This window comes from Diadema setosum, chromosome 11 (assembly GCF_964275005.1).
Source record: "Diadema setosum chromosome 11, eeDiaSeto1, whole genome shotgun sequence".
Lineage (NCBI taxonomy): Eukaryota > Metazoa > Echinodermata > Echinoidea > Diadematoida > Diadematidae > Diadema > Diadema setosum.
The window spans coordinates 31533080-31556143 of NC_092695.1; the positions used below are offsets into that span (position 1 = coordinate 31533080).

General features: G+C 37.3%; 1 protein-coding gene across 1 annotated transcript in view; it reads right to left on the minus strand.

Annotated features, from left to right (window-relative positions):
- Nucleotides 1–18221, minus strand: part of LOC140234579 (transmembrane protein 131-like) — a 96161-nt gene extending 77940 nt beyond the window's left edge. The window contains exons 1-3 of the mRNA XM_072314600.1: nt 18076–18221; nt 15560–15618; nt 6433–6473 (exon numbers count right to left, since the gene is read on the minus strand). Coding sequence (XP_072170701.1) covers nt 6433–6473; nt 15560–15618; nt 18076–18196 — 221 coding nt within the window. The 5' untranslated portion in view covers nt 18197–18221. The remainder of the gene's footprint in view (nt 1–6432; nt 6474–15559; nt 15619–18075) is intronic.
- Nucleotides 18222–23064: the final 4843 nt, after the last annotated feature.

Consider the following 23064-nt stretch of genomic DNA (forward strand, 5'->3'; position numbering starts at 1 on the left):
CCATGCACGGCATATCCACGTATTTAATGTTAACTTTAACTTTATATCCTTTCTTTTCCATAAATCTTCCAAACCTAAATATCAAATCTGCCTCCTTGTTTTCCTGTTCTAAATCAAAAGACTTTATCTTTGGAGTAAATTCTTCCACGAACATTAAACAAGGCAAGTGCCAAATTGTGTCTCGCCCATTCGCGTACAAGGAATTAATATTTTTTATAACTGCCACAAGTTAATTGACCTGCTTATGACTTTTGACCTTGTGGTGACCTTCAACACCCCAAGGGACATTTACCATCCAAGTTTGGTCACAAACGGACAAAGGGATCAAAAGTAATGAGCCATAATCGAAACGTGCCATAAAAACATACCACTGGGCCCTAAAAATTTGTTGACCCCTTTCTGTGACCTCTGACCTTGTGATGACCTTTAACTCCCCAAGGGACATCTACCATCCAAGTTTGGTCTCAAACGGACATAGGGATCAAAAGTTATGAGCCACAATCAAAACGCGCCCTAAAAACATAACATTGGGCCCTAAAAGTTTGTTGACCCCTGTCTGTGACCTTTGACCTTGTGACGACCTTCACCTCCCCAAGGGACATCTTCCATTTAAGTTTGGTCACAAACAGACAAAGGGATCAAAAGTTAAGAGCCATAAACGAAATGCGCCCTAAAAACTTAACATTGGGCCCTAAAAGTTTGTTGACCCGTCTGTGACCTTTGACCTTGTGGTTACCTTCAACTTCCCAAGAGACATCTACCATCACCCAAGTTTGATTGCCATTGTAGCAACATGTGCTGAGTTACGTGTGACAAGAGAGCCTTGCAAGTAAACTTTAACATATGACCTCAAATGACCTTTGACCTTATCATGTGACCTCTTACAGCACCATAACATGAAGGTACCCCCAGTGCATCCATCACCCAAGTTTGATTGCCATTGTAGCAACATGTGTCGAGTTACGTGTGATAAGAGAGTCTTGCAAGTAAACTTTAACGTATGACCTCAAATGACCTTTGACCTTATCCTGTGATCTCCAATGGCAACATAACATGAAGGTACCCCAAGTGCATCTATGACCCAAGTTAGGTTGTAATCCAAGCAACTTATGTGAAGTTATTTGTCAAAAGAGAGTCTTGCAGGTAAACTTTAACATAGAAAAGAGAGTCTTGCACATACTCTTTAATATATGACCTCAAATGACCTTTGACATCATCACATGACCTCCGACAACACCATAACATGAAGATACCCCTTGTGCTTCTATCACCCAAGTTTGGCTGCCATTGCTGTAACAGTTGCCAAGTTATGCATCATAAGAGAGTCTTGCAGGTAAACTTTAACATTTGTGACGGACGACGGACGGACGACGGACGGACGACATTTGGATCCCTTAGTCTCGCCTTCACCTCCGGTGGGCAAGACAAAAAGCAAGAAATCAAACTGTATGAAAAGTGTAAATGTATGCATAGTCTGCATTCAGAGAAAATACTCCTGAGAATTAGGAAGGTATCATAGTATAACATATCTGAACAACGTATTGTCAATAGGCCCGTTCACACACAAGGGAAAAAGTGCGATTTAAAAATCGATTTTCTTATCGCGATCAAAATTTCAAAATTTTTTCCAGTGTGGACAGAAAAATCTCACTAATTACCGCGATCCTTATCGCGATCCAACTCGCACTATTAGTGCGATTTTTCAGAATAATCGCGATTATTTTGCCAAGCGTCGTGTGTGTGAGCGCGATCGAGATTCGGAAATCGGTATTTTTAATCCCATCGTTCGTAGCGCGTGCGAAACTCTATTATTGGGACTGCGGGGTCAGTCTTCGGTCATGCACGTTTCGCGCATGCGCAGTTTGGCCACTGATCGTTCTTTCCTTGATGCGAAGTGCGATTTTTCCCTGTGTATGAACGGTCGGAAAAAAAATCGAAATTTGGATCGCGATTGAAATTTCCATTTTCGTTGTTTGTGAACGGGCCTATGGATGACGTAACAGAAAACTATCGAGAAACAGGCATATCACGCATTAGATTCTTGATAAGCAAACTGTTTGTTCCTGGACTATGTACAATACAGTAATAGCCAGATATAAATTCTCATTGTATTTTTTTTTTCCTGCTGTAGCAGCATATTACTGCTGGATTAATTCCCCTTCCTTAAAACACACATGAAAAGGTATGCATACAAACATAAACACACACACAAAGGAAAATATATCCTTAGTCGCTCAGATCTGGGCCCCCTACATGTATCTTTTCTTGCTTTGCTGCAGATATGTTGTAAGGAAGGCTAAATCAAGAACAATTTTTCATGGAAACAGTTAACTGGCTGCCTCTTGACAGACAGATCAACACGGTAGGTGATCGGACTGAAGGCAATTAACTCACATGGCAGAATCTCACTGGTTAGTGGTACACAGGCTGGCATTCAGGTTGGGTTTTTGATCATAATTAGCACTTAGCACCTTCACATCGGGTTATGATATGCAGTCATCAATTTTCCGACCCTGCGAGCCAATCTCTGTCAGATAAAGAGATGACAACTATGCCTCAAACAGAACAGAGGGCTGTACAGCTTTTGAGGAGAATGGGAATAGTTGTCTTCACATTAACACAAATTAGGCGGATACAAATCTCAAGGTTTGCATCCCAATCGATATGAGTACTGTTATTGTCTATACGAAAATTCCCTAAATAGGGCAAATCAGCATTGTGATCCAAGTCTCAAGATTTGTCATCCAAATATTCGAAACACATCATACCAGCGCATGAGCAGAGGCAAGGGTCACCATTTTGGTACATTTTCGGGCATGCGCAGTTTGGTTGACAAATTATCGCAATTGGCAATGAGCAGGATATTTCTGTCCATCTGAACGGGTACAAAAAAAAAATCTCAGTATCTGGATTGCAATTGACTTCTTGCTATCTTGTCAGTGTGGATGACACTCGTAGAGCCCTTTCAGACAGATTGAGAACTTGTTTGTAAATGTTCTATTTTACAAACATGCTCTACACTAGTTGAGCCATTTTTTTATGTCCAGTGCACATTAAAATTGCATTTCTCTACTTACTGACAGTCTTTAAAAAAAAATCCTGGTGTCTCCAACCATTATACTTCTCTGAATTATTGATTTGGTTCCAAAATTACAATTTTTTTTTCTATTTCCTCCGAGCCGAACTCATTCTTTAAAGTTCTACCAGTTGCAGCACCTCAATGGAGGGCCCGCATTGTCCACATATATTGTATTGTGACAAGGATAAAAAGGGTATTGTATGGACTGCACAGATCTACAGACACATACAAAAGGAAAGCTGCATCATGTGATCACTGTATCAATGGAAAGTATAGATACAATGTACTTATCCCCTGGCCTCGTGGTTGTAGGCTTGAACAATGCACAGATAGTTTAGCACATGTATCTTTCTCGCATGGATCCTTGTGGCAGAGTTATTCACAAACACTAACTAGAAAATAAAACATAAAATATCCAAGACGGCAGTATCTTTCATGTGTATATACACATTTTTTTTTTCTTTAAGTTTCTGCATAATACTGTAGGGGATCTGAACAGAATACAATCAACATGAGCATATGCCCTAGTGTAGAAAAACTATTGAGGTAAGAGGCCCTTGTTTACATTAACGAGCATATTATAAGCAAGTCCTATAGCAAATTTAAGACACCTTTAATGACAAATTGGGCAGAGTAGCATTGGGATTAGGAAACAATTACCATGGCACTGTCCCTGACCAGCAGGCAACCACTCAAAAACATGTAATGGCATTGAACAATCTTCGTTCAACCTGAACATCAAGGGCAAAGCATAACAAAGGGATGATTTGAAGATAAGTCAGAGAATAAAAACAGTATAAGCCCCCCCCCCCCCTTCCCCTCCAAGGTAAGAGGAATTAATTGCATCAGAAAAATGGACTGGTGTGAATAGGGATTAAGGTGCATTCTATAGCACAGGCAATCAGGTGTCGTTTGAGCACGGGTCGCGGTAAAGCGCCGTTGATTGATTGCTGGATGAATTATGCACTGGGCTCCCATCATCCAAACACAGAGACCAGACATGCTGTGATAGCTCGAGCCATCATCCCTGCACCCTTGCTTTCTCTATCTCTCTTGCCCTATCTCTCCTGTCAAGGGTGGGCTGTACTCCAATGCCTGATGCTGGCAAATTACATTTTGATGTAGCTAATGGGAGGCATCAATGGCAAGCTACACTGCAGGTTTTCTGATTGCTACTGAACAGACACTATCACAGTGTTATCAGTGAGGGGAGGTAACCTCACTAGCAAATTATCACAGCAGGTCTTAGAGTGAAATACAATATATTCACTGTAGGTTTACACTGGAGTGTAGATGAAACATCACGTTCTGGTACATGTACTGTACACAGAGTACATAAGTGATGATGTCACAGTCGTTTGTAATAGCTTGGGCTGGAATAAGGTGCATGCATAATATTCAGGCAAGATGACGTTGATTAGAACCAGTAGCCATGGCGATGAATGGCCATGGCATCACAATTTGGTAGGAGCTGTAATGTTATATGTAAGCCACACATTTACATAGAATAGCAATATCTGGGCCCGTATTATCAAAAGATATAATTGATTATAAATTTCCTTACCACACAGGCTGTCATAGACTCACCTTAGAATCAACTATATAATAAATTATTAGTCTTCATAAAACAGGGCCCTGCTTTTCCTGTTTACAATTTGCCATAAAGTTTAATACGTCTATAGATACTAATATCCAACATAACAATCCAATCTTCATACAAAACAAATGATTAAAGTCAGGAAGGGCTACATTAGGGTGCAAGGGGAATTCAAATCATCTGTCAGTGGCATATTATCTATTTAAAACAAACACAAACACACACACATTAATATTGATTTTAACCTCAACCTTTCCACAGCTTGAAATGTAAACATACCAACACCAAGTGCAATTTATATGCATGTTGCACTGTTCTGCAGCACAATGTATGGAACACCAATTCTTCCACAAGGTCATCTCATATCTCTTATTGCATGATCAATAATAGTCAAACATTGATTGCATCGTCCCAATGCAATCAATGCAATTCGGCTGACTGAAACTGCATACAAAAGGGATTGCACTTTCATTTCATTTCCAAGAGTTTCCTACAAATTTTACTGCGTGCAGGGAGGAACTCGAAACATATCAATCACCAAGTCCTGTCAATTTTAAACAAAAAAAAAAGAAAAATAATGTGTAGCAGGCAAATATTAAGATATAAAAGATATCATAATGGCTATTAAAATCATAACATTTTGATAATAGTTTATGGCCAACTATGCCAAAGGATGTCTGACACATTTAAAAACAAAAGACCACATAACTGTTGTGACCAATTCGCAGTTAGAAAACTGACTCGAGAAAAGTCACAATGACTATCATATGACTTCTACTCCTACACCTGGCCAATCACATTCAAAATATTGTAGCTGGCCTGTCAGGTTATCATTGTACATTGTGGTCTTGGTTGGGTGCAGCACACTGCTGAGCCTATCATGAAAGTGCATTGTGGTGGCCAATATTCTATATGAAACAATATATCTCATGAAATACCCAATAAAAATGTGCCTATATTGAGATGACACATGCTTCTTCTTTTTTTTATTTTCTTTTTTTTTTTTTATAATCCGGTAATAAACCACTGGAAACATGTTTTCTTCTGATTGGTTGCAACAATTTCCAAATTTGTATAAAACTTATTGAAGAATATCTTTGCTATACACCATGAACACAATCATAAGGTTGGCATGTTTAGGGTCCTAGGCCCTATTAGTTATTATCGAGCGATTTTGCTTTACCTTCATGTGTGCATTATGATACCCGTTTTGAACCTAGTCTCAAGTGGAAAACAAACTCCTTTGGTATCTCCATATCTTATTTGCAAATACACTGTATACTCTGGCTGAAAAAAATATTTTCCTGTATTAGATTTCTAAATTTGAAACCACTCTTCCTTCTTCCAGTTTTTATCAAAAGATACATGCTCATGATCTACTCAAGAAATGAAGCTTCATTTCACTTTGAAGAGTGAAATTGGCATGTCTCCATTTTCATTTGCAAATGCGTTCCTGACTTAACACACAAAAATGAAGAAAAGCGTATACATAACATGTATGTTACAGTCACATCATTAAGAAATCATATACAGTGTATACGCCATATATTTAGCGAGTCTAAATTTTCGGGAATCGGGACTTCCAGTCGATTTCACAAGTGGTTAAATTCATGATCATGGAGTACTGTACTGTACAGAGTCATTATTTTTGCATGTCTTTAATTTTGCAAATAGCACCTGACTCAAGAAATTCGCGAAAACAAAAACCTCACGAAATATTTGGCGTATACAGTATATGATCTGATTGTTTACTCACCCATTTTCGCCTATAGTAAAAGTTTGACTGGACAGGTCACTCTGCAGGGGAGAAAAAGAAATGAACAAAACACATTATCATCCTCTCATAAATATCTATGCAAATCATTTCAAGGAATTAGATGGTGCAATCACTGTTTGCCATCTACATGAAACCATAGAGATAGGCAGTGAGCTAGCACTGTCACACAGTTTGCATTTAACTCAAAACCCTAATAAAGCTATATAACTGTGATAACTAACGGATAAAAATGCCACATATGTTCATACACGTAAGGACTATGAAATTGTACATATTTTGGGGTGTGTCTTCTTTGTTGTTTTTGTTTTTGTTGTGGTGGTTGTTGTTGCTGTTGTTGTTGTTTACTGCTGTGCTTAAACATGGTACAGCTGTATATCAAGCACAACCATGACTTTGTTATACTATGGCATTCTTCTAAATCATTGGTGCAGTTTCCTTCAAGATCATTTTAGTTATCACCTTCTAATGAATCACAGAACTGTTGCATCTGAAAACAACCCTTGACATTATTAACAGACAGACACAGCTATAACTCCTAGATTGGACGTCTGGATTGGTCTGGCCATTTTCAAATTTAGCCAGAGACTGGGTGCATCTTGTGCTCAACTTACGCATAAGAGTTTTAAACTGCCAGGGACAATAATCAAATTCTTAAATCTACAGAATTTCCTGAAAAAGAACTCATCCTAGAAGAATACTTAAAAGAAAGAACATATCCCCCCCCCCAACCCTGAGCTTCTTAAAGGCATTATTTACCATTTGAAGATAAAACAAAAACCCAGCTTTAGTGCTTCAAAATAGTTCTAAAATGTGAGTTAGGGATAGAAACAGCCAATGTAAAAAATATTTATCAGTATAATCCATGTCAAGTTAATTGTTAAATATACAAAATGTGAACAATAGTTATAATGAAATTGTCTTTAGAATAAACCATCAACAGTTATGGTTTACTGAGAAAAATAGTGATATCTCCCTATGTTTGACTTTATTGCAAAATTTTTATATGGCAGGATGTTTTGTGATACAGCTGACCCACACATATGCATCAAATGTGATAACTCAAACATTTTTTAAATCACTGTCCCCAATGGTCAACAATACCTTTAAGAACGAAAGCATACCCGTGCAGTTGGGCACCAATTCCATGGAACTCAAGGGGTTATTATAACGTCACCTGTGACAACTTTGTTCTTCATTTGCCAGTTACACACAAAACTGGCCCAAGCTGTCAGTGGCAGTTCCATTACAATCCCAACTAATGGTAGCATGCTAATTAATGCATTCTAGTATAGGCCTATATCAACAATACATTAACCAATACTGCTGCCCCACACTGTTTCACAGTTGACCTTTGCTAGCAATGGAGGGAAACTGACTGCCTATTACTCCAGGTAATGACTGGAGTCTCTCAGCCATGTACAATGTACATCCATGGAAAGAGTGGATTGCATGTGAGATAGCTACCAGTGTGACAGCAGCAGCTTGGCTTGGCTTGTCACAGACACTGGAGAAGAACAGACCCTATTCACTACAGTAGAAATAGAGCAATAGCCTGTATACACATACACTGGGAAAATATAACCACTGCACTTACACACTCCCCACTTGTAGACATTGAACTATGGCTGAGCAATCATACACAATGACAGTTTTTATTGTCTGAGCTCTGTATCTACTGATCATAAAATCATGAAGTACACCTTGCAGTCTTTTCATTTATGGCAACTTCACTTGTAAGTAAAAAATAGGTTAATTGCAAGGACTTGGGGATAGCTTAAAAGTCAACCATGGCAATGTAAGTAATGGTTTCAATGTTTACTCTGCATCCACAGACAAAACCTTATGCACAACCACGAGAATTAAAATGTTATTTTCATTTCTTTCATTTATTATCTTCAAATGCTCAAGGCACATGTGTATGTATAATTATGCCAAATATCTAATTCACCAATGCAATTTTAAAAAACAAAACAAAACAAAAGAAATCAAAAACATATTGTGATATTTTCCCCGTGATCTCTTATCTTTTTCCAGTTTGTACTGCACTTGTTTCCGTTCAATAACCGCAAACTTCATCATATCTCTACCCCAGCGGGCCATTGAAGACGAGTCCCGAGTATACTCGGGCAAGTGTCTACAGGAAATGCATGTCGTACTTCTAGCAAAATCAGCCCGTCCTCTGTTCTGGTTAAAAAAAAAAAAAATTTCTGCCTTCCACAGAGTGCAGATGATGCTACAATGTAACAAAGAGCCTTAGATGCTCCATTACAGCTTACAAGGAGGACACACTTTATGCTGTGTGACAACAGAGTAAGAAGTGCATTACTAGATAACGTATATATGCATTTTGTCTTCCTCACTGCAGTCAGATGAGAACCAAGAACCCCACCCACACAGGTAAAGCTGTATCGGGGCCATCTGTGTACACAGTGACTTTGTACTTCATTTCAAGCCTAATACCTTGGTACCGTATCTGTCCAAAGTATGATCTATTTTTCATGGTGTCGAAAACAAATATAATAAACATTAATAATGGTTATCATCCGGTATAAAGATACACACTGCACTTTATACTTTCAGTTTATATGTCTACAGAGCTTTGCTCGAGCATGTAGCTATCATCATAAACCACAAGATTAGCATGTAGAACAGGTAAATATCACTGAAGATATGTCTCAAGTACATACTGCACATGTACACTTGTACGTATTAAAGTATTGTCTCATAATGAAACGATGCATTTTAAAATGAAAAGGCATAGGTAGTGCCTAACTCTGTACAATGTGTGTGTACATTATGAGTGGCTGGTATGTGCTACGGCATTGGGAGTGTAGAACACCATTTGAACGAAATCAAACTATATGTAATTTTGCCTTGTTTAGGTGATTCAGGCTTTTTGGATGGCTAATTGCCATCTTTTGAATGAACCTTGATTACCAGTATTCTACAAATAGAAAAAAAAAGCAAGTACATGGCCCTCTTTCATAAAAAGACAAACAAACAAACTTCACAACAATTGCTACATACGAAAACTGCAATTACATTGTACTATAGCCAAAGGTACATCATGTAGGCAACAACTTTACAGAAATGAAGCATTTCCATGTTTCAAATCTAGATCCTATGGTAACTACAATTATTGTGATTCATAATTGATACCAAATACAACTGTATCAATGTCTCATTGAAACAAGGCTTAGGACTGGCATTACCACTGATGTAAATTACTCTACATTAATGCACTTGACATTGACTCTTGCTATACATGTACAAATCAGACAGGGAATAGTGGACTTTCAGATACAGTAAAGCAGTTTTTTTTTTTTTTTTCAAAAATCTAATCTTTTCCATTTAAAGGTTTCATAAAATTAAAGAACTCTGGACATTTCAGAGTACCAATGGGAATCTCCTAGGAAATGTTTTCAATTTCTATAATATTGTAAGTACATGCACTATGATACTATCTACAAACTACTACAAGTGCGTGCACACACACATACATGTAATGTAAAAACACACATCTATTGATTCTCCACTCCCTCTGCCAAAGTCTGGGGTTTGAGCATTGTTCATATGCAACAATAGTCCCTTGCCACGGTTGGTGAGCTTTCTCAATGGCACTGAAAGGTGGATTGGGGGTGGGGAGTGGAAATGGCCAATGGATATTCTACACATTGTCAAACCATTGGCTTGGGGATACCAACAGGCAGCCCTCCATCACAACACTCACAATACCAGCACAGAGATATCTTGCATGAAATCCACCGGGGTTGGGTTTTTCCCACCCCACAATTCCTCTTTCTCTTTTTTTACCTGCCTGGTGTTAGGAATCAGATGACAATATTTCACAGACATTCTGTCAAGAATGGTTAAAAAAAAAAAAAATGCTGACTGTGACAACTTCCTGAAATTTTTTTTAATAAGATACAAGATTCATACATTTTTTTTTTTGCCCCCGAGAGCTTGACGAAGATTTATGAACATTTGCATTCACAATAAGTATGAATAGCAGGTAGCAATTATACAATGAAATAAACAAAACTAAATACAACCGCATATAATTTCAGACTCTAATTTCTTTTTCCTGTAAAAATTGACGTCATTAATTCCATATATTCCTGGAAGCAAATTCATTCAATATTTCCCTAAACATTTGGTATCAAACATTGTGTTCTTTCACAATATTATCATCTAAATGGATTATAATATGTGATGAAATTCAGGTACAATGTCAGCTATCATCAAAGTTTGATCTGTCTGTGTACAAATCAAACAATATACAATTGTACTATTGTACATGAAAGAAGAACTGTTGAGGCAACAACTCAATGGCGGGTATTTGGGGGATGTGCCCAGAACTTCCATAACAGAGGGTTCCTCAACATTCCAGCATTACCAATTCTTGTAAGAGCCACATTCAGCCTGATTTTTTTTTTTTTTTTTTTTTTTTGCCGTTATTCATTTTATTTCCATGTCAATGCTTTGACTTTCAATAGTGCTTGTTATTGTTTTTTGACCAAATGAAGTACTGTACAGCATCTAATTTTTGCGTCATGAAATTTTCGCGAATTAGGGCTGACAACTTTATTCATGGCAAAAAATTTTCACGAAATGCCTCTGGTATTCAATGAATATAGTGTAGGCAAGAACTTCTGTGTACATTTGAATTCTGTGAATCTTGGCTCTCAAGAAATTTGGGAAATTATAAATGCACATGAACAGTCCTTGTTTTACAGTACTAATTAATCCAAGTTGCACAATCCATAGTCATATCTCAGAATTATAGCTTATTTTGCATTTTCATGAAACTTTTTTAGTGATGAGGAAATTGAAAGATATCCAAATATTCATAGCCCCCCCCCCCAAAAAAAAAGAAGAAAAAAAGAAGTGCTTGAATTATTTTTACTGCTGAACCAGATGGTAGGTAGAGGTAACCCTTGACCCGTGTTCTTCTGTAGCTACCAAATACAAGCAGGAGATGGATTGTGGCATATTTAATATAGAGAGCTACTGTATGAGAGCCAGACAGTTTGTAAATTAGGGGTGTATACTCCATTTTAGAAAAAAAGTCACATCTTGACATACTATCAAACTTACAAGCACAAATCCCACTATAGAAGTTTAGGTCAGTTTATTACAGTTCATTTGCACAGACATAAAGACCAGCATAAGAAATATAATTCAGCCTTATACACTGGCTGATAATGATTATAATGTGGACTCTAGACTAATTTGCTGCCAGTGCTTAGTTGCAAAAATTATAGCAATCTAAAGAGCTCCACCCATAGAAGCTTGTGCAATGACAGCTGATTGGAATTTTAGTCATTCTAGTGGTCAAAGTGACTAATTGCATTATTCAGTAGAAGTGGTCACTGGTTAAGTCTCTTGCCTCATGAATGATATACATGTAGTCTAAGCACTTTTTTTCTATAAGATGTCAATAGACCCTCAGGTCATTCGACTGGAAAATCTTAGCAACAGCAACAGCATGAGGGCTTTTGAAAAAGGCTAGGGAAAAGGTGTTGCACTGCAGTTGCTAAATCATCAAATACAGTAAAACTGATCTGTGTTTTCTCTGAACAAACTGAGAGATAATGTGATGAAATGATATCGTGACCTTATCTGATTTCCATTTGTGGCTGCAGTCAAAAATGATGCGATACTTTGTAAATTCTGAAGCTTCCTCATTCCATGTCAAATTATACTGAAACCTTTATCATACTCTTTTGTCTCAATCCTACTCTGTGTACATGTATCACAGTTTATTGTAGCTTGAACATGACCTGACAATGCACTTTAATGCAGCTCCATCCCAGCTCGCAATGACTTCATGAATAAAGGTATCATGATGCGATTATGAGGAAGCCATAATGGAAGCCTATAACAATGAGAAAAATATCCCTATTCCCTCTTTACTTTCACCTCTGCTCTCCGTTGGCCCTAGCCGCATCCATTGATTGATACCGCGACTCACTAATGAGCCTCGGTCCACAGCATTCAAGTTTGCTTTTCATTGGTTCCAGTCTTCTGCACCGCCTATTGATTTTCCTTCTTTCATTCATTTCAATGCCTGGTTCTTTTTTGTTCACCAAGCAACAAACGCAAAGTCAGAAATGAATTGCTTCAATAACGGGGCAGGTTATGGAACATCCCATACATTTTGCGACGGGAGAAAAATTTGAAGGTGGGATGTTAGGTTAGCCGCAGATGGCTTAAAACAAAGTTCAACAAAACTTTTAAAGTTTCTCATAATGGGTTGAGAAATCAAGAAAGGTATGGAATATCAGAATTTAAGTTTTCAAACAACACTAACACAAATCACAATCACACAAGTGCATTAAGTGATGTCACCACTCCACTTTAAAAAAAAGACTTTGTCAGGAATTTACTATACAAACTTTGTTTTCTAGAATTCATCTTCACTCTTATAGTAGAAATCTTAATCACAGTAGAAAGAGCAGTAATTATAGAAGTAATTATAGTAGAAATTATAGTAGAAATCAAAACACATTACAACTCAGAATTTAGCAAGCCACGTAATATAAGATGCAAATGTGATTGTAAACAACTTTACTGTTTCTTGAATGAGTGTGACATCTAAATATTCCATTATAACTTGTACAAAAAGGTCCACTAGGATAGATCTTTCACCAATCTATTTCATGTGTAATCCTTTTCAAGTATAACACACATTGATGCATGGTTCCTAGTCATTATGCAAAGTATCTGAGTTCAGGATGTAGGGAATGAAATGTATGCATGTAAGTGAAGGGTGCTGGTATCATCAGTGTGGGCTGCAATGACCTGTACAAGGAAAGTGGAGTCTAAAGACTCGCACAGAACAAACAAAAAGAGAGAATATGAAAAGGGACAGAAATGCATGTACTGGGTACCCTCATTATCTATGCACTGTGTGATATAATGTAAGAGCTGCGCTGCAAGTACCTTGATATCTTGTACCTGTTGACGCAGCCACCACACAGAGCTCAGCGCAACAGTGTGACACAACAGATTAAATGAGACAAAAACTCCTACAACCACTAGTACTATTTTAGCCACAGTTCTGTAGCAATTTCATGCATCTTAACTGTCCAATGTCTTGTTCTTCACTTTCAAAATGGGCCATCTCTTCAGATGAATACTAAACAGACACATGGTAATACTGTACCACTATCACAAAAACACCATGTAAAAGGAGAATCAAAAAGATTTTTACAATAGTGTAGGGGAAAAGGGAAGGGAAAAAATGATGATGTACAGTACAACAAAAAGGTAAAAAGTCAGTAAAGTATAGCCCATGTAAACACCATGAATTCTTCAGGGTACTGGTAGCCATAACTTGACAGATCCCTTTCTATTCCCTAGAGGCACTTGGTCATCCCTTTATCCAATGTATAAACATGACTTTGTTCATTATCATGTCAGCCCATACACTTCACAAGTACAATCTATCTTTAGCCCAGAGATCTATGTTTATCTAGGTTGAGATGTTTTGAATTAATGAGGTTGTTGTTGTTGCTGTCTAAAATGTTTAAAAAACAGAGAAAAAAGTTTGAGCATTAGAAAACTGGACCCTACATGTATTATACCATTTGCATCATGTGGCCATGATTAAAGTGTAGTCTCTTCTGGCTTGAACAAGGCAAATAAGATAGTTTGAAAGTTGTTGGTTTTTTTTTTCTGCACAGGAATAAATGACAACATGGTCACATCAGGGTGTCAAAAGGTTGGGTTCCAGGAGCAATCAGGGAGGTCTATACCTTTGTATTACATACATCTCAACAGTAAAACACATATTCTCCAAATCAGGGGAATGTTTTTATATTCTATACAGCACTGACATGAATAGAAATCAAAGTTTCAAGGAGCATTGTGCTAATTCATGGAGACTGGACAGATCTCGGGGTATGACGAATGTACAAATGTGTATCAACATAAAGTTTCAATGCTATGAAACCTAAACAGCTACATCATGAATGACCCCATTGTTATCTCTTCTCACTGTGGGAGCATTTCCTAATGACCATGCAATGCCAATACCCCTTCTACAATAGACTAAGGGCCCCAGTTATATGCAAATTAGGCAAACAGATTACCACGCTCCTCAAACACAAGGTATGGTATGTAGTAAAGTACATGTACCACCACACAGCAATGGGGGAAATGATTGTGTTTGTGTGCGTGTGTGTTGTGGTAGGGGAGGAGTGGAGGCAAGAGAGGGGAGTGAACAGTCGCCAAATTGGAAATCTGAGATTTCATTTCAGATGGATTTACCAGCACTGCATGCTATATTAGACTATATCCTGGGGGGATTTTTCGGTCGGTAATCGTGCTGCTTTTGCAAGCTTCTGGAATGTTCATTTTGGCAACTGTCCTTTGGTATTCCCTAAATAACTCAACAGTTTGCATTGCTATTTGCTCTAACATCATTACCTGAATGAACAAAGTATTACCACTCAGTGAAACAAGATGGGGTACACTTAAACAGAGCAGATATTTAACACAATGCACCTGTTTCGAGTCAGCAATATCAATGAAAGTGCAGGCAAATCTAACTCTAATGAGAGGCCTTGATTGACATTGTATCAAACAAAGCAACAAATCAGGGAAATGTCAAGCAATAAGTGACTAATTTATTCATGTATATGTGTATCAAAATAAATTTGAACTGAACTGAACTAAATGTATGACATTCAGATTATCAAATGTTGCATTGAGCACAGCTTCTCTGGGCAATACTAAATATCTTGGAATGACTGTCAAAAATTTGGTACAGCATTTAATACTCTATAATAGAATACATGCAAACATTCTCCATCCTCTAGTCTGCTCCCATGCTACTTACAGTTTTTTACCTGCTTTAACCTTTTAACATCTACTGAAAAGTTATTTCAATATGAAAAAGGAAAAATCTAAGGAATTACAATGACATAACTCATCAGAACAAAAAACCATCACAGGTGTATTTATACAGGTAATTTCAAACAAAAAACTGCATGTACAGTGGACACCACAGACACAATACATTACGGCTAAAGACATTCATAAACCATTTTTGTGGCGAATGTAACCTGCCCTTGTTTCTCCCTAAATGATCACTCTTTACCTTCAATGCCACTTCTTCTACAAGTTGACGGAGGTCGTTGATGTCCGACTGAACGAATGCTGTTAAAGAGAGAAAGAGAGGGGGGGAGAGATAGAGAGAGACGGTGAATTAATTACATACCTTTGGCAGAAGTTCTTCTTTTTGTTTTACATTTGTGTTTGTGCTTACTTCCTTCCTCAATATGATTCATGGTAATTCAGACCCTTACTTGGTAGAATCACATAGAACTCTTGGAAGGAATGCTTACAACGTACCTGTTAAATGTGTGAGACACTAGCTAAATGCATCATCAACAAATAAAATACTTTCGTGTATCGCATTAAAAAACAAAAACAAGTATACAAGAGGTTCATTTCATGCTACATTGTACATGTAGCATATACATGTATGCATTGTGCAATACTATTTAATCAAATAAATAAAACAAAAAGTCATCAATTATTTTGAGTTACAGTTACACACACACACACACACACAAAATAGCTGTTAAGGATACAAGTTTCACTTGTTGACTTTACATCATAAAAGCTGCAATAAAGTGCAATAGCTACATTGCACAGGAGCAGACGGTGCAGTATGCACACAAAGCACATTCACAGCACTGCAGCGAGCGCAGTGATTGATCTGAATGTAGCCACCTCCTACAATGTAGCAGTCACAGCAAGTTTTCCTACACTCTGTATGGTACCTTTGAAAATTCCTGTTTTTCCGCTTTTCTCTCAGCTTGTACGGAGTCATGCAGCAACAACTGATTGACGTTTGGGAATGTTTGAGTTGTGTGTATGTGTGTGTGAGTGTGTGTTTGTGTGTATGTGTGCTGTATACGTGTGTGTGTCTGTGAGGTGTGTATGTGAATGAAAGATTGTGAAAAATGTGGTAAGACAAGATTGAAAGAATATAAAGAGAAAGGATAGGAAAAGGGAAAAGGAAATAAATGAAAAGCTACTAAAAAGGTAACCCTGGTAAAAATGAAACAAAAGGTTTATAAAATAGTCATACATTTGATAAAAACAGAAATTAAGGAAGGAAATAAAGGAGAGAAACTTGCATTATAAAGGAAAGTAGGGGAGAGATGGATACGTTTGAAAAAAAAAAACAGAAAGCAAAGAATCAAAGATTGAAAATAAACAAAAACACTAGGCACAATAATAGAATAAGAGTTGAATTAAAACTGGAAGAAAGCTTAGATGAATAAGAAGGAATGAAAGAATTATAGTGGTTGAAAAGGAAATACATTGTAAAGAAAAGGATACATCAGAACAAAACATAAGAAAAATATATTGGAGACAAAAAGAAAGGAAAGGTATGCCTAAATGGAAGGAAAGATAACCCATGAAGGAAAAGAAGAACAATTAGTTTAGGCAGAAAGTAAGATCGAGTAGGAAAGAAAGGCAGTTAGATAAGAGGAAACTTACACAGAAATCATGATAAATATGAGGGAAAACTTAAGTTAGGAACACCTGAAAATGAAAAGAGGAAAAAACAGAAAAGAAAAAGAAAGATACACTGTATATGGGGCTGCACACACATGCGCTCGATCACTTTGTACATAAGCTACAGCCGCTACCACAAGACTTGGCTGAGGAAAAGAGAAAAACAAACTTTGGCTTTTCAAAAAAATAAAAAAAATAAAAAATGTAACAGATATCTTGTCTATCATGCAATACAATAGTCAGATGCCACTACCAAGTAGAATCTAGTCCTGGCTCCTTGTGTCCTACAATGTACACTATCCTAATGACTGCATTATCCAACTACTGTAGGTGCCCACCACTTACAGTAGGGCCTACCACACATAAATATTGAGACAGTACATGCAGTGGTAGGGGTACAGTCTAGAGGCTAGTGGTAGATTGGTCGCTTTAGTCTAGATCTGCATACAGTAGACAAGCCATACATACTGTAGATGTCTATTGAAAAAAAAAAAGTGTGTCACCATCCTGTCGACAGTAACAGAGTCTGAGAAGCAATACTCGTTCGTATACACAGGTAACAAAGAACCCTTCAAGTCAACATCACACCACTCAATACGACCCTATTCTACACTCTGCATTACTACCCGCGATATATGCAAATCGCTTCACTACAGTGGGGATTCAACCATATCCGCAATAACAAAACATCTGTATAGTAATGCTATTTGTAGTTTCTCTGGCTACGTATCACACACAACTTCCTGATGCCGTAGCAAAAATGTACTCAACTTGTATGCTACGACATTGTTGATCAACAAAGGATCAGTAAGCGTAAATATGTCCCTACGTAATATAAAACTTCTGTTAATATTTTGTTACTGTTCGTAAGGAAGATCGTGAAAGATAACAAATCTTGTAAATCGGAAACTGTATGACAGATCGAGAGAAGACCACTCAACAGGCATGGCATGCCAGCAAATGCGTGTTGTTGCCCGATCGCTGTGCCCGTCGAGAGCCATTTCCAAGATACGACTTCAACGTGAAAAAGAAGACATGATACAGTCGTGATCGGGCAAAACTTACATAAATACATGATCTTACCTTCCGTTTGTGCTTTGGCGGTATCTATGTATGACGGGATGACTTGTAAAATCCCTAGTATCACGGTAACCCATACTTGTATGAAACCAGTGTTCGACTCCGTTCTGCACAAACCCGCCATGTTTTCTTCTGTTAGCGCTCCACGCGCGATTTGTTGAATGACTGGGATACTCGAGCGGATACAAAAGACAGCATCGCATGCAGAAACTGGCGAGCGCGCGGTTGGGGGGGAAAAAAAAAAAAAATAACTACGGTACCTTCATACACACAACGAAAATACACATCGCATTTGCCATCGAATCCTCAAACCGTGTTATGATGCATGATCGATAACGCATGACATAGCTTAGTAAGAATTGTCCATAATATAAATACAACTGTACTCCAATCGTATACTATAGTCGCTTTTGCATTGCCTCAAATTATTGCACATGATTAGTATCTGTTGATTTATGAAGAAGATTTCTTCGATGTTCGATGTTAGGACTGAAATCGATGACGAAAAAAACTACTTGGATCGTCATTCGTTTATGAAACAGTGTGTGAAAGACATAATCTTTACCATTCTCTCCTGTCGCCCTTCTTATTCGCTCCTTATGTGCAGCGTGTGTTTTAATTTGCTAAAAATAAGAATATGCTGTCACTGATGATTACTTAAAATCATATCAATGAGCCCTCGGATAGGTAAAATTGCTTCTTTAGTGTCATACTCACTACTCACTACCTTGACAGATCCAGAAGGGGGCCCACCGGGCGCGCGCCCCCTCTTTATTGTCGTTAAAACAAAATAAATAAAAAGAAAAAAAAATGATGAAACCCGGAAGTAGCGCCAGAAATATTGTTTGCGCCCCCCCCCCCCCTTTTTTTTTTTAACAGAATTCCTGGATCGGCCCCTGCAAGTTGATTGTTTCTGACTGTTTTGCGTATAAAATATTTTGTAGACAGGCTCTAAGTTTATAGCCATCACGGGGCATATTCATACAAACTAAACAATAAATGTTTTACCCGAATCATTATCAAAATACCTCACCTATATTTGAGTCAAAACAGTGCTGGATGTATATATCATGTTATAATATATATATATATATATATATATATATATATATATATATATATATATATATATGATAGGAAAAAGAAAAAATGAGAACACCAGAGTTGATATATGATATAATGTAATCTTATATATATATATATATATATATATATATATACATGTGTGTGTGTGTTTGTGTGTGTGTGAGTGTCAGTGAGTAGTATAGAGTGTCATTTCTCGGACACTTCCTGATATCTGAACATCACAATAAAATAGCTTTCGATAGAAATATCATTCCTGCTAGTTTTCAATATTTTTTTTTTTGTCTTTCGTCATGTATAGGATTGACTTTTATCAATTTATCTTATGTTAAGGCCCCAGCATAGTGTTATCGCGTGTCATTCTTTTGGACAGCGACAATGTTTTGTTTGCCCGTTACTATTTCAGTAGTTACTGCTCATGAAACGACACTGCATTTTACAAGTCAAGCTTTGCAACAGTTCCCTCCATTTCCGACAACTTTTCTTTCATACTTGTCTTGTAATTCAGCTATAGTTTGCCTAACATGATTGTATTCTCTTATAAACTATGTCTTCTTTATTATGTAAAAAAAAAAAAATGAGCTGCATTGATTCCCTATGTATGTACAAATGATATATTGTACATTGTACTTTATACTTTTGTTGGAAATTGAATGATCTGAAATTGGGTTCTGTATTTGACTCGAGAGCCGTTATAATGCTTAATTTGTGTATAATTATTACATGTATAGGTAGCTGTATATATTGATGATTCGAGACATACTTACACAAATACGCGACATTGTAAATTAAAACAAAATCGAATCAATTGATGATGTATTACATGATAACAATGCAATCGCAACAAGTATCGATATGTCTCATACCTACTCGAGCATTGAACTGACACGTCAGACTTAGCACTCAGGGAAAACAGCATAATATCCGTACCGCAAACATCGCTCGCAGCTCGAGCGAATCATAAACTTCGAGAAAAACGACATGAACATGCAGTCACGAGGCATAGTGCGCCCTCATGTGTCCAATTCATTTTATTGGTTCCCTAACAAAAGTATGGAGCATTCTGGATGTTTTATACTCTCCTTTGTTGCAATAATTCTAGAGAATTAGATAGGATCTTACTAAAGTGTAATACAGATGATACTCTGTGTGTGACGACAACCACAGTTTGACAAGGGTGTTTCACGTTTTCACATTGAATTTAAAGAGTGAAAACGAACAAACGCTTCAAGCAATATTGTCAACACTGGAAAAAAAGTTTGATTACAATAATATTCTCGCAATGGAAATAAAAATTTTCGGAAGATCAGTTTGATGGTAAATGCTCGCTCATTAATTCGTCGACTTTCTTGGTCAAGTGTCACGAGACCAGTCCACTATATCATCACATCATTGTGAGCACAATCAATGGAAAATGGCATAGGACTCACCGTGCGGACTTAAAAATGAATCACGATAACGATAGTTTGAGGCTAACGAAGCTTCTGTGGGGAGTCAAAGATTTAAAAAAAAATGGGCTTGCTCTTTTTATACCCAGATTGATATGAGATCTAAAAAAAAAAAATATATCAATCTTCAATAATCCTTTTCATCCATTCAAACATAAACCACACACTACACTTATGCCTGATAATTTTATGCACGTCATCGTCACAAACAAGGGACTTCATAGCATCGCGTTGAGTACGAAATATTCAAGAAATGCCTGAAAAGTATGACTAATTTTACTATATCATACTAAATTGATTTATCAGGCTATTACACTGCGTTTCGCTATACCACGTACTACAAAGTTTTGTTGTTATTACGAGTGTATAGCCAGTGGGGAAAACTATCTTATATAGTGTTGTGCGCTGTAAAAAAAAAATAAGGAGTAAATTATGAGGAATATTACATGACTGTAGGTTATAATTATAAAAATAGAATAAGAAAACTCTCATACTCTTGAGTGCGCACACACACACATCCATCTGGTGTTTGCTGATGGGCGTACGTGTTCATTTTCTGTATGTTTATTCTGGCAAAAAAAATGAATTGACGAGTGGCATTCCTTCATATAAACATTATTTATAACACTCTTAAAAAGAAAAGGGTAAATCAACATTTAAAAGGGGCGAGGAGTGACAGCGTTTTTAAAATGTTGTATTCATCCTTTTATCTAACTGTTTGATTCAGCTGGATAAAAGGGTGAATACAATCTTAAAAACGCTGTCACTCCTCGCCCCTTTCAAAACGCTGATTTACCCTTTTCTTTTTAAGAGAGTACAGTGTGCAATGTATTCAGAGCTTGACGATATAGGTGCTCGTCAATGTCTTTAAAGGGATGTTACAGTATTGGTGGAGATGAGAATTGGGCTTTTAGCTTTTTGCGAGATACCAAGAAAACACTTATGATAATAGTACAGAGTACACCATTTTAAGAGGAATTGAAAGTTTATTTGATGAAAATCGGGTTTGGAATGACTGAAACATCCAAAAATAAAGTAAAACAAAGCGATCGTAATAAAGTGTGGGTCCCACACTTTACTAGAATCGCTCTTTTTTGGATATCTCAGCCATTTCAAAACCAATTTTCATCAAATAAACGTTGAAGTCCTCATAGAATTACATGCTCGTTCAAATTCTATAAGAGGTTTCTCATCATCTTACCCAAAAAATGTTAGAAACCTAAATTTGGTCTCAACCAAAACTGTACAATCCCTTTAAGTCAGCCTCCAATACGTGTCCTGCTCACCACCCCCTATAGTCTCTCCCATTCTCATCTCTTCTCCCTCTCCTTCTCCCCCTGCAATTCTCTCGGCACCTCGTCTCTTCTCTCACTCCGCGTTCTCTCTCACGTTATTATTGTGCTTTTGATGTGCATACGACATATTATAAAGCATCTGATGTCGATATAGAATAGAACGCCTCCAAGTTTTGTGGTCTCATTGAAACCGTGTGAATGGTTCATGCCTCATATATCAAGATATAACCTGACATTGCCCTTTCGTCATTCACTATCATATCCATATACAAAATCTGCCTTACAACACTTTGCATTGTTTGGAATCGTTCTTTCATTAGCTGTGCCATGTGCAGTGCGGACACAGTTTGGTGTTAGTACGATTTTATTTATTCATTTACAGAAAATGAAGTTTTCCCTGCAATGATTATGACACTTCTCCGGACAACAAACACACAGATTCACAACAGAATCTTATTTTTACAATCCCAACTTCTTAAATAAACATTTTAATTCATTACAATCATGACGCAATAAAAGATATCAAAAAGACACAACGAAATTAATCTACGGCAAATGTAGCTTTCAATGAAATTAACTTAATTGAAAGAGAATTTGAGTTAGAAATGTGAACCAACAAACTCACCACCTATTTAACAGAAAAAAAAAAAAACAAGAATGAAACTTATAGCACACGTTAATACATTTCGCAAAATATGTCCCAAAACATTAGACAGGAAGACACGACATAACAATAGAAGATATATTTTATCTTAAAAAAAAAAAATCAAGGTTAGTGCTGTTTTTGCAGGAAGGCATCGAGTCACAAGGAGCTGATCTAAGCTACGGTTACACAATGTTCTCGGCGACCACAACAGCCCCATTTGCCCGAAACGGATAGCTTTGCCGGAGTGACCGCGACTATTCCCCCCCCCCCCCCCCCCGTCTTAAACAGCTATCAGACTCCGTTCTCACGGCGTCTGGTCAGCCTAGACTACACAATGTCATATATTCCTCGTTGCGTCCCACTACATAATCATTTTGTTATGGCGTATTACAAGCTGTCACGCTTATGTATGTTTTATTGGGGTTTACTGTGACTGCCGAGGCAATTTTTTTTTGACAATTTAAAAATCTGACACGGCATTCACGGCAAGCATGCTGGCCTGTCACGTAAGCTCATCACG